The sequence below is a fragment of the Medicago truncatula genome, chromosome 4, assembly GCF_003473485.1.
Source record: "Medicago truncatula cultivar Jemalong A17 chromosome 4, MtrunA17r5.0-ANR, whole genome shotgun sequence".
Classification (NCBI taxonomy): Eukaryota; Viridiplantae; Streptophyta; class Magnoliopsida; order Fabales; family Fabaceae; genus Medicago; species Medicago truncatula.
Genome location: NC_053045.1, coordinates 3,642,397 through 3,660,690, shown reverse-complemented (window position 1 = coordinate 3,660,690; position 18,294 = coordinate 3,642,397). Strand labels below are relative to the sequence as shown.

Genomic DNA, 18,294 nt, shown 5'->3' with positions numbered 1-18,294 from the left:
ATCTTTTAAAACTTAAATTAGACTGGCTCGATTGGTTTGGTTTAACTAAGAATTATACACATGATTGACCTAGTACTTCTATCCTAGCAGTTATGCATGGCTATGATGGGTTCATCTTTGCTCCATTTACCTTTCCTCAATTTTTTCCATTTTAAGTTATAGATGTGTGACACGTGGAAAAAATACAACCAAAAGCTAGGATTAAATGTTTTAAAAAAGGTTGAAAAGCAGAACATGTTTCCTTCTTTTTCCTGTTATCATCATTCATCATTACCGCCACCACTCTCCACCATCCACGAGTGGCAACCACAACCCTCTCCCTCCCATCATCGACGTCCTCCTCCCCCTTCTACTCCACACACCTCCTCACACAGCTTAACACTCTCTTCTTCCCACTTTCCACCTCCCACCGCAACAACAACATCGTTCTCTCCGACGCTGCCACTTCTGGCAGCAACATAATCCATTATTTTACTGTAAAATCTCGCCGGAAAATCTCGCAAATAGGGTTAGGCTTAGTGTTCTAAAAGCTACAATAACATCATATCATCCTAGAATCCATTATTTTACTGTAAAATCTTGCCGGAAAATTGAGAAGTAATCGAACCGAAGATGAATGAATCGGAGAAAAACAGAATCCGGAGAAGAGGAGAAGAGTTAGGGTTTGATTCAGATCTGAGAGGATTGGACTGGAAGACGGTTACAGTTGTAGTTTGTTTGCTTGCTGCACAACAGTGACAAAACTCTCTCACTGATAATTCCATTGATTCTGTGTAATTATTTTAGAAGAGGGAAGAACGCCGTCGCTTGGACGGCCGAGGAAGGGCTGCGGTGGTAAAGGAGGCGAGAGGGAAGAGGGAGAGGAGTGGAGGAGATGGGGAGAGAAGATGGACAGTCATATATCAAAGAAGGCTTATTTTAGTCCTTTTAATTACAGCCATTGGATTTATTTTATCCACATGTCTGTCATCTATGTATTGAACAGGTGTAAATGGAGCCAAGTTAAATGGAGGTAAGTTGGACTCGGCTATGATGTCATTAACTTGGTCTTTTGCTGCGTGCATAAACCAGGTATGCTGTAATTGCGAAGACTGATCATTTAAGTCTTGCGGGACCAAAATAGGCGGAAAATTCTCTCTAAGAGTTTCAACACTGCTACACGCTTAAGACTGAATTTAACCAAAAACCTTGGTTAAACTAGAAAAGACTCACATCCAATGGTGGATCTTGAATTTTTTTGTCGGACGTGTCAAATATTTGTGGAATATATATTAAACAGTTTTAAGATATTATCAAAATTATGAACATGTGTAGTGGTTGAGTTGCTTGGATGCTACATTGGGGTAGGCAGTTTAAGTTCCCACATGAACAATCTTTTAATAAAATGTTATTAATGCAATAGAAACGTGAAGAAAAAGGTACGGGAGGATCAAACCCACGTCCACGGAGAATGGAAGGCAACAACCATAAATTTTGTGAAATATTATGCCTAATATGGTAGTTGGGGGGGGGGGGGGGGATGTGGCTCTTGTGGGTTTCGAAAAAGATCTACCAATGCTCACGTTATCTCATCTAATCGTTCTTGAGTACATTAACTTGGTCTGGAACCGGTTTAATCGCATGTTTTGTGCCAATGAAGTGGATGCAATTAAATTATCCAAGAAATTTCAAAGAAAAAACCATTACACGGTTCAAATCCCGCACCTTTTGTAACAATTAATAGGTTCTACCATTAGGCAAGTTCATGTTTCTATATTACGAACTAAAATTGGGGGGGGGGGGGGAGTGGCTCTTGTGGATTTCGAAGAAGATCCACCAATGCTCGCGTCTAAATTGAATACTTAACATTTTGCTCCAACTGAAGTAGTAGCATAGTATGTCTTGTATGTGCATTGTGATTTGTGAAAGCATCATACATATTAATATCGGCAAAACTGTTACATAAATAAAGTCAAAATAATGTCTTCCAGATAAATGATCGAGGATCAAAAAATTCCTTAAATGTTGTCTTCCAATGTACATTGGTTTCTTTCAAGGGTCTAAATGAAAAGAAGGTTCTCTTTTTCACCACAAAGGGAAATTGTGGGGGTTGTTTCTCAACTTCTCAAAGGTTAAAGAGGATCCAAGCTTTGTACATAGCAAAGACGAATTATTGATGAAGTCTTTCAGAGGATTGTATGGAAGCTTGAGTTTCGAAAACCTAGAGGCTCTCCAATTTCAAAAGGAAATGAAGAATGGTGGTAGCGTGGTTGCTTAGGATTGAAGATTAGGGAATTGAAGGAATCTTTTGCAACTATAACAATTTGTAAACATTTTTCAACATAGTGGAAGTCCTTGATAGAGACATTTTCTATCAAGAAGAGTAGATATACCCTTAGCGAGGACGAAGGGAACCACTATAATCACGGTGTTTTTATTCTCCCCATCCTTTTAGATTTTTGCATTTTAATTGCATATGGATTCTTTGTTAAAGACATCTTATTTGATTGTGAACTTTCCTTTTTACATCACTTAATATCAATTACTTCAATTGAGATTTCTCAATTTCATTCTCACAATCAAGTTTAAAGTAAGCTACAAACAAAATTGATTCATATGTCTTGTGTTCAATAGTTGTCAGTGTGATTTTTTATTAATAGGTTTGGTTTGAGATTTTTTAGTTTTGCAATTTGAATGTATGTGTATTAATTGTTGATATGCTCCATAAGATTCATTATTTGAACCTCTCAATTCACCTTTAAATCTTATTTGATATTCATTGTCTTGATTTTGTTATCATCATCACGCACAAATGCAATTAGTCATACTCTTGTTAATCTACGCTTTCGCAAAACCTTTTGAAAAATGATGTTCGTCCCCTCTAAGTTCTAACGCACCTCCTAGTTCGTGATATAGACTAAAGTGACATCAAGAGTGTAGTCTCTTCACTAGCTCACCCATCAATACAAAGTTGTATATTTTTTTGTTGTATTGGATTGCCTATTTGCTTTGTCCTTGATATATCAAATAAATAACTTGGTTAGACTTTAATTTTATTATTTTAATCTATTTGTTTTTCCACCCCATCAAACATTTAAATTTTATAACATACAAATTATATCTTTATTGTTGTACATAAATGCAAAACATGAAATAAACTTTTACTAAATTATGAGCTAATAAAATAAGAAAATCAAGCAGAAAAATAATAAATTTATGGGTCTCGCTCTAAGGATCAACACAAGTGGTTAGTGTGGTGATTTTAGTTTTTGATTATGTATAAAATGCAAACTGTATATGTATTGCTGTCTACATACACACTTTTTAGCCTATGTTCTTTGGAGTAATTACATGATAATTTTACTAGTAAGAGGAATTCTAAGGACACTCATTAGAGCTGTTCATTCATATTAAAAATTCATGGTTTCAGGGAAATGAAACCGAGAAGAAGACTTTCAGCAAGCTTCTGAATATTCATTCACTCTTTATAATGAATGGATAATCTCCTCAAGTTGAGTACAATGAGTTTGGAATTAGAAGAAAAGAAGGGAGAAGAAAGACACTACTCAATTCACAGGACTATAGCCATCATTTTAATTCCCTTTCCATTCATTTTCCTTCATCTAGCGATTAAAAATATTCATTGGAGAGCTTCTCAAAATCTGTAAAATGTATTGGCAAAAGATTTGTCCTTGTTGGAAGCTCAAATCATGTATCCTTTGCTTGAAAGTTGGTCTCTGTTGGCTATGCCATGCGTGCAAGAACTAGAGTCCCAAGTTGTTGTCTAAGTTTAGTCCCACATCGCTTGTGGAAGAAAGCAAGTGAGTGGATGGGAGATATAAAACCATAAGCGAGCATCTCTTTCAATTCATACCTTTCTCGGCCTTTTGGCTAAGATCAAGTGTAGTATCTGTTCTTATCAGTTTAATATCTGATATGTGACTCAATGGGTCACACGATATTAAATTACTTTTTTAAGGGGGAGAAGCCATTTCAATAGCTTGCTATTGGGTTTCTCGAGTGTCGTCTATGCGTTGCACTATTGCATAGGCTGGCACACCCCACCAATACAAGTTGAATTTTTATTTATTTATTTTGTGGTTAAATAAGTTTTTATGTCTTTGTAGGATTTTAATATAACCTTTAACATGTCTGTTTACTATATTTAAAAAATGTCAGATATATGTCCAAGTTATATTTTTTAGGGATGAAAATCAAAATTTGATATATTTATAATGATGAAAAACTTATTAAAACTATTTTTTTATTAATTGAATGACCTATTTGTTTTGTCCTTGATATTTCAAAATAATAATATCTTGGTTGGACTTTAATTTTAGGGTTTAATATGTTTTTTTGTCCTTATAAATATGTTAACTTTTTATTTTAGTCCTTTTAAAAAATTTATTTGATTATTAGTTCCTTAAAAAAATTCCATCTTCACTTTTTGTCCCTAAAATAGAATTCATATTTTGAATATAATTTTAAAGAAAAATTTATAATGTTAAAAGAATCTCTAAAAAAAATTAGAATTTGTTAACAAAACATGAATTAAATATAAATTTTTATATTTTTTGCAGTTAAACATTTATATTTAATTCATGTTTTTGTTAAAAATATCTATTATCTGTGAGATTTTTATAATATTCTACATAATTACGTTAAAAAAAAATACAAATGTTACACATGAATTAACTTAGAGATAATGACCAAAAGCAATGATTGAAAATTTTACAAGAACTAAAAGTTGAAGGAAAATTTTAGAGGGACTAAAATGAAAAGTTAATATATTTATAAGGATAAAAAACATAATTAACCTTTAATTTTATTATTGTAATCTATTTGTTTTTCCACCCATCAAACATTTAAATTTATAAAATCCAAATTATATCTTTAATGTCGCAAATGTGAAGCATGGAGTAAACTTGCAATTAGGTTGCAATTAGGAATTGATAACAAAATTTATGAGTACAAAGTCGTGGTTTTAAAATGATACTAGACCATAGTTTAAAACCTCAATACACTTAGAATCACTGCTATATATCCCACCAAGACGCTCAATACCTTTGCTTGTATGAACTTTGCACGGCCTATGTCGACTATATAGAATTATGATAACACATTATGTAAGTGAAAGAGATAATTTAGTGCAAGGAAAGAAAAAATAAAATGGAAATATCAAAAGAGAAAAACTAAAATGAAAATCCATAGCCCTAGAATTTCTTGAATTGAAAAAAAAAATATAGTCTTTTCACTAAATTAAATTGCTATCTTTACCAACCTTTTCAGACAAGTGTCGATCTGACGACTGTGCATGGTTCTTAGTGATATCTTCTTACCCTTCTGAGTACAAAGTCGACCTTATAAACACCAATTCTCATCGACTATATGAAATGACCTTTGACTAAGAACAAAACAATTAAGATTTCAACTTGACATCAACTAAGCTCCCATCAATGACAAATTTATCCAAGAGAACATGAAAATCTAAACAATACTTAATCACTTATTTTTCAATCAAACTTCAAACTATCAACAATTGCATAAGAACATTATATCCCACCAAGACACTCAATACCTTTGCTTCCTTAAACTTTGCACTACCTATGACGACTATACCAAGCTTATAGAGAACTATGATAACACATTATTATGTAAGTGAGAGATAAATTTTGCTACAAGGAAAGAAAAAGAAAAATGGAAACAAATCAAAAGAGAAAAACTAAAATCGGAATCTTTAACAATAGAATTCATTGAGTTGAAAAAAAAAATAGCATTTTCGCTGAATTAAATTGTTATCTTCACCAACCTTCGCTGAATTAAATTGTTATCTTCACCAACCTTATAAGACAAGTGCCGATTTGACGATCGTGCATTGTTCTTCGCTATGTCACCCTCCTCCTTTTCATAGTTCACAGTCTACTTTATAAACTCCATCTTTCATCGATTATATAAAATATCCTTTAACTATGAATACAACAATTAAGACTCCGACTCAACATCAACTAATTAAGCTCTACCAATGGCCAATTTATTCAAGAGGATACAAAAATTTATACAATCATTAATCAAATTTTACTTATCTTACCGTCAAACTTGAACTTATTATCGTAATTCTCTTACTCAAACAACCTTGAAACAAAAGGAAAATATGTCCCAAGAAAGAAAAAGTATGTTAACATGGAAGGAAGGTTAACCATACTAATGGCAATATCAATCAATAGATACAAAGATTGAAATTGAAACAATAACCGCAGTAGAAAGAAAATACTATAAATCTCATTCTCATTCATTCATCTCCACGTCATTTTCATGAGCGAGAGAGTTTAAGAGAAAACTGACACACTCAGAAAAATCAAATTCATCACAAAAACGCAATCAAAATCAAAATCAAAATCCCCAACATTCTCAATCTTCGTTCATTCAATCGAATTTTCCATTTCAATTGATTCGAATCGTGTTTTTCTCCTCATCAATGGAGGAGTAGTTGCGATTTTGGATTCGATTGATTCTTCAATCGCGATTTATCGTTGCGAATTCTGAGAATTTGTTGAAGATGAGTATGCCGAAACCTAATCAAGTAGCGGTTAGAGACCTCGTTGAAGAAGCGAAGAAACGGATTGTGATTCTCATCGTTTGCGTCGTTGGACTCTCCTATCTCATGTCATGTAAGTGAAAGGAGTTCATCAATTTTCGTTTTGCTTCAATTGAGTGTGTTTATTATGCAATTTCTTACTTTATGTTTTTTGTTTTGTTTCGATTGAATTTTATTTGTTTTGGTAATTGCTTGCTCAATTTTTTCGAAAGCATTATTATTGCATTGGTAGGATTGAAGCTATGAATCACATACATGTACACCTGATTGGACACTACACTTACACGTCGACGCTAGTGACACCGGTAATAAATGGAGAAAATGAAATAATTGAATGTAATTATACGTGTTTGTGTCAGGCGCCCGATACGACACTATACTTACACCACTTACACGTAGACACTAGTAACACTGGTAATAAATGGAGAAGATGAAATAATTGAATGTAATTATATATGTTTGTGTCAGACACTGGATACGCCTTCATTATGAAGTGTCTGTGCACAGCATTGTTTTTTTGTCGATTGAAGTGATGACACGTTTATTTGAGAAAATGAAATAATTGAATGTAATTCTATGTGTTTGTGTGAGACACCGGATACACCTTCACTATGAAGTGTCGGTGCACAGGATTGAAGTGATATGACGTTCATTTGAGAAAATTAAATGATTGAATGTAATTATATGTGTTTGTGTGAGACACCGGATACGACTTCATTATGAAGTGTCGGTGGTACATAGGATTGAAGTGATATGGCGTTTAGCATATACTGCATCTTAGTTTGGGAAAATTAGTTTAATGTTGCAGTTGAGATTAAGACATAGGGTTGTTTTTTGGTCGGTTATAAGAAATGATGGCATTCTTTGGATGGGTTCATAGGACTAGGAGGGTTATCGGAACTCGGAAGGTTTACAGTGGAAAATGTTCAGCTCGAATACTATTATCATTTATTGTAATCTTGTTGTTTTTAGGAAACAAAATATTGATACCACGATCTCATTGTGTGAGTGTTTTGGGTAAAACATCGATACCACATACCACGATCTCATTGTGAGTGTTTTGGGTCCATAGTGTAAGACAATGGGAGAATGGAAAATGTTAGCTCAGGGTCGATGACAGGGAAAATGTTTCTAGTGTAATTTGCGATATAAAAGTACTGCTTAAAGCTTAAAAAAAGTTTTGGTTCACAACTATAAGCCTTGGAATGTTTTACGAGACTTAATGCTGGGACTTGGATCGTGAAAAGGCAATGAGAAAGTGAGTACAATGTTGTGGAAATGAGAACTATTGCTTAGATGGTGTCGATTTGCCTATTCTCATCTACAACTTCCATGAGAATCTAGTCTCTATAATAGCCACGGTGACTTGAAGGAGGAGATCTATATGGAGAAACCACTAGATTTGTGGCTTAGGGGAACTTATGTATTAGTTGCAGGTTACAAAAAAACCCTGCATGGTCTAAAACAAGCACCTCGAGCTTGGTTTGTGAAGTTTAACAAGTTCATTTCATAGTTTGGCACCATTCTTTGCTGCGTGGACCATCTTGTATTCCGTAGATGTGCAACTTTGAATAAACTTGTCTATCTTGTGATGTATGTAGATGACTTTGTCATTAGAGGCGATGACCAATCAAGAAGGCATTAAGAACTTAAAGCAACACTCATTCAAGATTTCACAAACAAAAGATTTAGGTCGGTTGCATTATTTTTTTGGAATTGAAGTCACCCAATCATAGGTAGGTTTTTTGGAATTGAAGTTACCCAATCATAGAAAGATTGGTGGGGAAGTTAAATTATCTAACAATGGCCAGACCAATTATTTCACTTTCCTTCACCCTTTGATAGTCATTGAAAAATTGAAATGCACTTGTTCGGACCCTAAGGTTAGTTTATACAGACATGGGCCAGTACAATATTAATGCATACATGAATGCAAATTGGGCAGATGATGCAAGTGATAGAAGGTCGATTTCAAGTTAGTGTGCTCTTATTTGAGACTTAACCTCATTGAAGAGCAAGAAGCAAATTGTTGTGTCAAGATCAAGTATGAAGGCAGAGAATTACACTACGGCTCATACTATTTATGAGCTTTTGTGGTTAAATACTTGGTGCAAATATTTAAGTTTTGGGGGATAAGTCCTATGAGTTTCTTTGTGATAATCAATCAACATTGTGCCTTTTCTTCACACCCTATTTTTACTAGAGGATTAAATGCATAGAAGTTGACTATCATTTCATCATAAAAGGATTCTCTCCAGAATCATCGAGTTCTTTGAGCTCCAAGGATCCGTTAGCTGATATCTTCATTAAATGCTCATTGGGATCTCAGATAGATGATACACGTTACAAGTTAGAGGCATATGATATACACTTCAGTTTTGGGGGGACTTGGACTTTGATTGCGAGTAGAATTATCATATATTATTGCCCTCAGTATTTGATATAGTTTGCATAGATAATTTAGTTGTTACTAATTTTGCTCCAAATCTAGACAGATTTCAGTTATGTCTCCCCTGTATATGTAGTTGTATCGTAAAATAATAATACATTATTCAGATCTTTCGTCTTACCAAACTACTTGATGTGTCAATGAAACCAAAAACGGTCTCCAGTTTGGTTCATTTCACCACTTTTATCAACTTAGATTTTCTCAATGAATAACCCTGCTTTTTTGCATTCATTGGGGCAACTATGAATTTTGTTTATACTAACTCATTTATCCAAGATAACTCCTCGTCCCAACACTTAGAAAATTATGCATATTTAGAGGTTGTCGCTTCACTTACTAATTTATAGCTTTGTTATATTTTTAGATCCTGGTGTTTGGTTTAATTTCTTTTGCATTTTTTTCAGTGACAAGCTCCTCAGTTTGGGTCAACTTGCCTGCTGCAGCTTCCTTGATAATTGTTTTCCGCTATTTATCACTGGATTATGAAATGAAGAGAAAAGCTGCAGCATACAACAATAAATCAGGCTCCACCAGCAATCAGTCTTCAAAGAAGCCTACCGAAAATGCTAAAGCAGTTGCTAAGTTTCAATGGCGAGCAAAAGTGAATTCTCCTGTTGTCGAGGATGCAATTGATCACTTCACCAGACATCTGATTTCTGAGTGGGTAACAGATCTTTGGTACTCCCGTTTAACACCAGACAAAGAGGCTCCTGAGGAGTTGGTGCAAATGATTAATGGCGTTCTTGGTGAAATTTCAGGACGCATGAGAAATATAAATCTGATTGATTTTTTAATAAGGTTCTTAGTTGCGCTTTTTTTTCCATGATTTTTGTTTATCTTGAATTCTAGTTTGTTTGATTGTGGAATTAACTTTCCTTGGTTCAGGGATCTTGTTAATCTCATTTGTGCTCACTTGGATCTGTTTCGTGCTGCTATCACAAAGATTGAAAAACAACACACAGATTCATTAACAATTGAAAGTCGGGATACAGAGATAAAAATTGTGTTGGCTGCTGAAGACAAATTGCATCCTGCTTTATTCTCTTCCGAAGCTGAGCACAAGGTTGTTTCACGCTCTTGTTCTGCATGCATACACGGCGTATTGGGGAATTTTGTTTACAGCCATGGGGTCAAGCTTTTGTTTCTCATATTCCTAATTTTAGGTTATAATGACGTGCGTATCTTTATTTTTCAGGTTTTACAGCATCTGATGAATGGTCTTATTTCTGTCACTTTTAAGTCTGAGGATTTGCAGTGTTCTTTCTTTCGATATACCGTCAGGGAGCTTCTTGCATGTTGTGTAATGCGACCTGTCCTAAACTTAGCCAATCCAAGGTAGCTGCCTTCTTCCATTTTGTTTCATTCTTAATATATGTTGTTCTCATTTCTCCTTTTTTTCTTTCTTTCTTCTGCAGATTTATTAATGAAAGAATTGAAGCTGTGGTGATTAATAAGACCAAGGCTAACAAGGAGGTTGATGCAGCTCAAGAGGTATCCCACACTAAAGCAGATGAGTTACAAACTTCATCTGACCATTTTTCCCAGTGTTTAGATCCTTCCGTTACTGGTGTTGAGCTTACACAGCTAAAAAATGGCCAATCAAGAAACGCAAAGCCATCTGCAGAAAGAAATGTTTCTGATAACCTTTCTAGAGACCCATTGCTTTCAATTGATACTCGATCTTCCCGTTCATGGAACACATTGCCTGGAAACTCCCAAAGTAATGGTGACCAAGGTACTCAACGACATCACTCGGGAGGAGAGTGGGGAGATATTTTAGACGTTGTCTCTCGAAGAAAGACCCAAACTCTTGCTCCAGAACATTTTGAGAATGTGTGGGCAAAGGGAAAAAATTACCAGAAAAAGGATGGAGAGAACCAATCAAATGAGCGAGCCCCACAACATCCTCCAATGGGAAAATCACCAAAGGTAGATCATATGAAGGCAATATCTGCACCTAAAGAAAAAGATACTAGATCGAATCTTAATCCCTCTAAGGGTGGCCACATTAATTCTGGATACAGCAGCCAATTCACTGTTGAAAATGCATCCTTTTATGCAAACAAGAATGGATCGACTTGTTCTTCAGTTACCTCGTCTAAAGATGATGAGCACAACCACATTAATAGGCACATGAGTGAATCAGAGAGCAATACTTCTTATACTTCTGAAGATGATGAAACTAGTACTGTTACTGGTCTTGATTCCCCTGGAACTAAGGTTTGGGATGGAAGAAGTATCAGAAACCAGGCTGTTTCTTATGTTCATCACCCACTTGAAAATTTTGACAATCACAGTCCAAAGAAAAGGAATAAGAACCGTTCCCGCTATCCAAAATTATTCAGAACACAATCTGGCAGTAAAAGGTCTAGGTCAAGCGATATCAAGACACACATGTGGCAGGAAGTTGAGAGATCAAGCTTTTTATCTGGTGATGGTCAAGACGTACTTAGCTCTTCAAAATCACATTTGAATTCTGACGAGTCCTCTGATGATGCTGATTTTGAAAGATCGGGTAGAATTTATAGTGGAGCAGCTGCCTCTTCGTCTTCTATTTCCAAATCAGAATCTGGTAGTTTGGCTGCTAATCCCCTGAGAGGTTCTTCTGCCGTAGATTCCTTTTATAAGTTGAGATGTGAGGTACTTGTGATGATGATAAAGAGCTTCGTTAATCAGTAATGAATAAGTTCACATACTAATATGTTTGTATATGAAAAAGTGTAAGACGATTCTCTGTTGCAGGTCTTGGGTGCAAATATTGTGAAGAGCGGTTCAAGAACGTTCGCCGTTTACTCCATATCTGTTACAGATGTAAATAATAACAGTTGGTCAATCAAAAGAAGGTACTAAGGCTTTTGCTCATATTTCTAGTGAGATTTTTTTATTAGATAATATCTTCTAGTGTTTCTTGTTTCCTTTCTCCTTTTATTTGGCTCACAATTTTGCTTATTTTCAAGGTTTCGTCATTTTGAGGAGCTGCATCGACGCCTGAAAGAGTTCCCTGAGTATAATCTTCATTTGCCACCTAAACATTTCCTGTCAAGTGGTTTAGATGTAGCAACCATTCAAGAGCGGTGTGAATTGCTTGATAAATATTTGAAGGTCAACTTAACTCATACTTTTTTAGGTTAAAAGCTCACATTTCTTTGGTTCCACTACCCAATACTGTGGCAATAAAACACACTTTTGGATTTGTTGTTTCTGTGTCTACGTTATTAATTAAGAAGTCACTTTCTAGTACCTAATTGTTTACTTTGGTTAATTTGTAGGTTTCATTTTTAATGAACTGTTTCCTTTAGCTGATTGGGCAACTTTCATTCTTGAACGAATTTTTTTTTTTTTTTTTGTGGAGGAATAAACTATCTGATTTTTTTTTTTTTCTGTATTTGCTCACAATTTTCTGCGGTTCTTAAAATATTTTGTTGACACGTTGTTTATTGGCCCTCAGAAACTTATGCAGCTACCTACAGTTTCAGAATCAATTGAATTATGGGACTTTCTGAGTGTTGACTCTCAGGTCTGATTTATTGTGCAACAGTTTCCTCTCTTCTGTTGTGAAAAGTTTTTTTAAAAAAGAATAAAAAATATCTTACTTACCTCTTATTATTATATTTTATTTATTGCAGACGTACATATTCTCAAATTCTTTTTCTATCATGGAAACATTACCAGGTGACTCATTGTTGATGAAGAATATTGAACATACATAGTTCTATTTCCTCCTTCTCCCATCTTTTGAAATGTAATGGATTCTGTTTTTATTAAAAAATATTCTAGTTGGCCTGGATGCTAAGTCATCTGAGAAGACTAAAATCAGTTCCAATGTTTCTGCACCCGGAAGTGACCCTTTTTTGCGAAGAAGAAATAATGTTGTGGCTAATGGATTGGGGCCTAAAGTAAATAGCACGCCTCTTTCTCCACCAGCAAAAAAGAATACACAGGAATCAAGACAGTCATTTGGGAATTCTGGAAGCACTGCAGATAGTCTAGCATGGAAGAGTGCACCTTCTTCTCCCAATAACTTGCAGAAGTCAGTGAAAGGAAGAGATAGTTCAGATGAGGTCTCCAACGTGCACCATAATACTGCTGATACTCTTCCAACAGAGGTTATGAAAACTCTAACTCTGTAGTTCTGGAGTATTATTCTTTTGTTATAGGGGAATGGTGATTTGTTTTCTTGGTTTACAAAGCCATTCTTATATAATTATTAATTATATGCATGATGGCTTCTTGGTTCTGATTAATTTAATTCTATGCAGTGGGTGCCACCAAATTTAAGTGCACCCATATTGGATCTCGTTGATGTTATCTTCCAGCTGCAAGATGGTGGATGGATTAGGTAATTTAAAAAATCTTATTTATTTGATCTTAAACTAGTTATTCTGATTTAAGTTTTACCTGCAAGATTTTATCTCAAAATGCTTGCATTGTATACATTACAGGAGGCAGGCTTTCTGGGTTGCTAAACAAGTCTTACAACTAGGAATGGGCGATGCCTTTGATGATTGGTTGTTAGAGAAAATTCTGCTTCTGCGAAAGGGATCAGTGATTGCTTCAGGGGTCACGCGAGTTGAGCAAGTAATCTTACGATCCGTTTTTTTTTTAAATAATAGTGATGTTGATAGGTAATCCTTATGTGTTGGTTAAGTAGTTAATTAGGGTCTGAGATGAGAGGCTATAAATAATAGAAAAGGCGATTAGAGAAGATGGTTTTGGTGAGGCATTAGAGTGGGGGAGAACCAGGTCTCTCAAATAGTGTTTTCCTATCAATGAACATATTTCTTCTATAATCTGATCCCATCCTTATCAAATCGAGCATCAGTGCTGCATCCTGTGGGAGTGTTGCTAGGTAATCCTTTAATTAGTTAACTAGTTATGGGGTGTAAGATTAAAGGCTATAATTAATAGAAATGTTAGATTAGAGAGGATATCTTTGGTTTTGGGAAGGGATTAAGTGTGGGAGAGAACCAGGTCTCTCAAATACATGGACTTTAATAGCGATATCTATCAATGAATGCTTTCTTCTATCGTTGGGTTTAGTTCTCATCAGATTGGTAGAGCTCCATCCAGTAGCTGTGGGGAGAGGTTAACAAGATTTAGGTCTCAACAAGTATGGACACTAGATTAGTGTAGTCAATAGTGCTATAGCAGCGTAGCGGGGTGGCCCCTGGTCACTACTTAACAAGCTGTTTAGTGTTGCGGCTGTAGCAACCGAAATAGCGATTGTTGTGGTCCGCTCCATTATATGATTTTGGAATTGGTAACACTGGGCTATAGATTATATTCAATGAAGAGAACCTGTAAAGCCAGATACAGAGGACTACACACGTGTACGAAACGACAAAGATACTAGAATACAGAAAATTAAGGATACAATATGGCGTGGATACATTACCAAAATTTTATAGGAAAACTCATTGATGCAGAATACTCATAATAGAGGCATTGATCATTCCTCACTGATATGTAACTATGATTTTCACAATTTAATAACAGATATTTGTGATCGTAACTTAAATCATTGAGTTAATGCCTGTGGAAAAACATGAAATAAAATCTTATAATATCTAGGTTTATCACCTAGAATCAGTTTCCAGTTTTAGTGTATCTTAGAGTATCTCCTAGGATTAATTTTCATATTTCTTTATTATTATTATTATTATTTGTTTCTTGATTTTCCTATTTATTTAAGATTCAGTCTATGCATCCATATGAAAGGAATTAGTGTTTAACTGTTTATTCTTTGGTTGTCAGTATCAAGTTATTATCGATAATATTTAAGGTTCTTATTCTTTTTTCCTTCTTTTTCTAAAATCCTACAACTTCAATACCCTATATCATGGTATATTCTAACTCATGTCAGGATATTAACAAAAACATCTTTAGAAGAACTCAAAACAAAGACCCTAATAAAAAATTTAGGGTGTATGAGGAGTATTGGAAACTGTTTGTGGAGTATTTGAAAGATTTGAAAGTATCCGAGGAGTATCCGCTTAAAATATTTTTAAGAAATAACAAAATACTAGGATAAGTATCAGGTTGTATTCGGAAAGTGTCGGTGTCTGATATGGGTATGACACCAACACTTTTCCCATTTTGAAGTATCCGTGCTTTATAGGAGAGAACTATTTCTAATTGGTGCCAAACCCAAGAAGAAATGGATGCGGGATTTGAAGAGCGAGATCCTTGTCTCAGGAGGCTGGAGCAAATGGTGGAAGGATTGACGACTTCGGTGAGTGAGCACATTAAGAAAGCAAGTCACCAAGCAGAAAAGATGAGAAATAAGAGAAAAGTGGAGACACCCATCTTCGCCGAGGAGGGCCCATGTGGTGGGGTTAGTAGGCTAGAATTGGGGAAGCCTACAATCGTGGAGATGAGAGAACCCAAAAGGTGGCGACAGCGGGACGGAAACCTCTCAACATTATAGATCAAGAATCAGAAAGTAAAATCAAAGATGAAAGCAGGGAAGGTGGAGAATATTAAATTCATAAAACAGAGAAGAGGGGAAAAAACTCTTTCTTAGGGTCACATGATGGTTGTTGGAACAGAGCGGAATGAGCGTTACAGTCACGGAGATTAGGTTTTTGCAAATGCAGTAATCTGATCCACTTCTTATAATATGTTCTAGAAAATTTCTCGATCATTTAAACTTCTTTCACTTTGACTAAGTTATGTATTTCAATTTATATCATACATCTCTGATAATCTTTTGATTCAACAATGTAGTTCTAATTAGTATGATGGGGCCGAATATACTCTGTATATTGTTTAAATATATGATGTATATAGACGTAGTGTACTGATGAGGTTTTGTGACTGCAACTTTAATAGATACTCTGGCCTGATGGAATTTTCTTAACTAAGCATCCAAATCGACGACCACCACCAACACCCACCAGTCTATCTCAGAATTCACCTAATGGCAACCAACCTACACCAGTATCTTCTCCAAGGATGGATGATGAGAAGCAAGAGGCAGATCGGCGTGCAAAGTTTGTATATGAGCTAATGATTGGTAATAGCTGTTATAATGTTCTCATTAATATTAATCTTCGAATTTGACCGTGCAATATCACATACTCAATTGTATTGAGATAAAGAGGAGTGTTAGGAACACACTCTTTCCAACACCCACTCTCTTATTGGGTGAAATCAATGTGGGTCCCACACTTTGAAAATGGGTCCCACATAAATTGATGGGACCCACATTGATTTCATCCAATAAGAAAGTGAGTGTTAAAGTGGGTTTTGGAAGTTTCCTAGCACTCTTGAAATAAAATTATTATTCTTAAATCACCCACCGCTTTTGTGTAGATCAAGCACCACCAACAATTGTAAGTCTTGTTGGAAGGAAGGAATATGAACAATGTGCTAGAGATCTTTATTTTTTTCTTCAGGTAATTTCTGTTTTATAATGTTGTCCTGAGAAGCTAAAGATAATGTTGTCCTTTGTTGTTAGTTATAACATAACCAACATTGCATACCAATTCAAAATTTATTTGGCTTCATTTCCACTCCGCCCATGCTTCTAATTGTTAATATCATCATTTGTCAATGTTTCAGATTAACTTTGTTTCTCTATAGCAGCAGGAAATTTATTTGTATTAATTTCATAAAATTACATTTCCTATTGAAAAGTGAAAACCTTGCTACTATGATCACGATATTGAGCCGTTCCTTAATCTACTGAACAATGATTGATTATAATATGAAACCTTTACAACAATTTGTTGTCGGAATGATCATCTGGCAGTCTCCTGTTGTGGTGACTGGGTTAAATAAACGATATTTGAGCCTTAATTTAGCATAGTTTTAAAACTTTTCTTGATTTCCTTCTTGCAGTCATCAGTTTGCTTGAAGCAGTTGGCTTTTGACCTCCTGGAGATGCTACTTTTGTCGGCATTTCCAGAACTTGATGATGTATTCAAGCAAGTGCATGAAGAAAAACATAAATTTGGCGAGCTCATCAAGTAAATATAGTCATTTTCAGCCGAAGTGTGGAAAAACAAAGGTGTGGATGTTGCCTTCCAAGCTTCGCTGTTGTTTTGTAATTACTCCTGGTTGTACCATTTGTCCCTGCAACCAGCCTCCTTCTATTTCTGTCTGATGATGAATAGAAGGCAATTCAATTTTCAACCTATGGTATATTGAGGCTACCATTTGTAAATTTTGAGAGAAGTGCAATCGTTTGAAGATTATTTGCTAAAGCTTTTCAAGCAAATATCTAGTCTAATCTAGAGACGTGTGCGACTGGTCAAGGTTGCTCAGAGTCATACACATACTTCTGGTACTGCATACAGTTTTTAATTTTGGTCTTTAAACAGAATCTTCATCCGCAATACTGTACAAGTAATTAATCAATTTAATTAGATTACTTTACCAACGTGCATAGTGAGATCATTCATTGTTTCTTTTCGGTAAGGAAATCACTGAGTGCCATAAATTTAACCTAGGTTGCCATATCATCATTTAGTACTCTTAAATGTGACGTTTGGAAGAAATAATTTTAACTTATTTTATGACAAACAATACAAACGTTAAAGTTGTTTAGTGTCTAGAAACAATGGAATGGATCCTCAGTTTTTTCTCTAAACCAAATGTTCTCCATTTTTTTTTTCGAATTCCAAAATCACCCACTCTTTTTATTTCAATAACCTAGATCTTTCATAAATTCCAAAATCAAATCACCCACTCTTTCTATTTCAATAGCCTAGATCTTTCATATTTTTTCCTCATATGAGATGCTCCTTATCTTGTAGCAATAGACATGTATTTGCAAATAGACGATAAACGAATTGTTTAACTTTGTTTAGCTTGGGAATAAAAATATTTCATTTGCTACAAGGTATAAGGCACACCACTCAAGTTGTGTGTAGTAAGTACCTTTTGGGCGGTGGGAAATCTGCACTATGACCAACACAATCTAACACTAGAACAGCAAATAATGTAACAAGAAAAAAATCTGAAAACAATGTCCTATTCTCAACTTCCTCTGTCCTCTTCCCTTATGAAACCCTTTCTCCAACTTCTCCCTCTCTCTCAAATCAAAATACTCGTTATCAATGACTTCACCAACAATAACCTCTCTAGCTCGCTCCCACCCACCTACAATTATGCTAAATCAACTGAATAATCTCTCATTGGGAGGAATCTAGCTATGGTCTTAACCAAATCTGCAAACTCATGGACCCCTAAAACAAACAGATATATCATGAAAACTTGTAATAAAAAGAAATCAACAACAAAACCACCATGAACCACTCTATCGCCG

At 35.1% G+C, this 18,294-nt stretch overlaps 1 protein-coding gene and 1 non-coding gene across 2 annotated transcripts; both read left to right on the top strand.

Annotated features, from left to right (window-relative positions):
* Positions 1 to 3,849: 3,849 nt before the first annotated feature.
* On the top strand, positions 3,850 to 4,044 carry LOC112421428 (U2 spliceosomal RNA). The gene has a single exon (XR_003011760.1). It is a non-coding gene; the product is annotated as a U2 spliceosomal RNA (small nuclear RNA).
* Positions 4,045 to 6,194: 2,150 nt separating this feature from the next.
* Positions 6,195 to 17,402, top strand: LOC25491399 (uncharacterized). Its single transcript, XM_039833876.1, has 15 exons — positions 6,195 to 6,647; positions 9,428 to 9,821; positions 9,909 to 10,086; positions 10,219 to 10,358; positions 10,439 to 11,663; positions 11,766 to 11,866; positions 11,981 to 12,125; positions 12,472 to 12,540; positions 12,650 to 12,695; positions 12,801 to 13,129; positions 13,283 to 13,362; positions 13,466 to 13,601; positions 15,855 to 16,038; positions 16,338 to 16,420; positions 16,866 to 17,402. Exons 1-15 carry the CDS (start codon positions 6,536 to 6,538, stop codon positions 16,995 to 16,997), a joined length of 3,354 nt encoding a protein of 1,117 aa, XP_039689810.1. The 5' UTR covers positions 6,195 to 6,535; the 3' UTR covers positions 16,998 to 17,402.
* Positions 17,403 to 18,294: the final 892 nt, after the last annotated feature.

Excerpts from the sequence above, each read along its gene's own strand:
- LOC25491399 (XM_039833876.1), top strand. The coding sequence starts at position 6,536 with ATGAGTATGCCGAAACCTAATCAAGTAGCGGTTAGAGACCTCGTTGAA. Across the intron at positions 10,087-10,218 it reads CTTCCGAAGCTGAGCACAAG|GTTTTACAGCATCTGATGAA; the intron begins GTTGTTTCACGC and ends TTTATTTTTCAG. Across the intron at positions 11,867-11,980 it reads AGTTGGTCAATCAAAAGAAG|GTTTCGTCATTTTGAGGAGC; the intron begins GTACTAAGGCTT and ends CTTATTTTCAAG.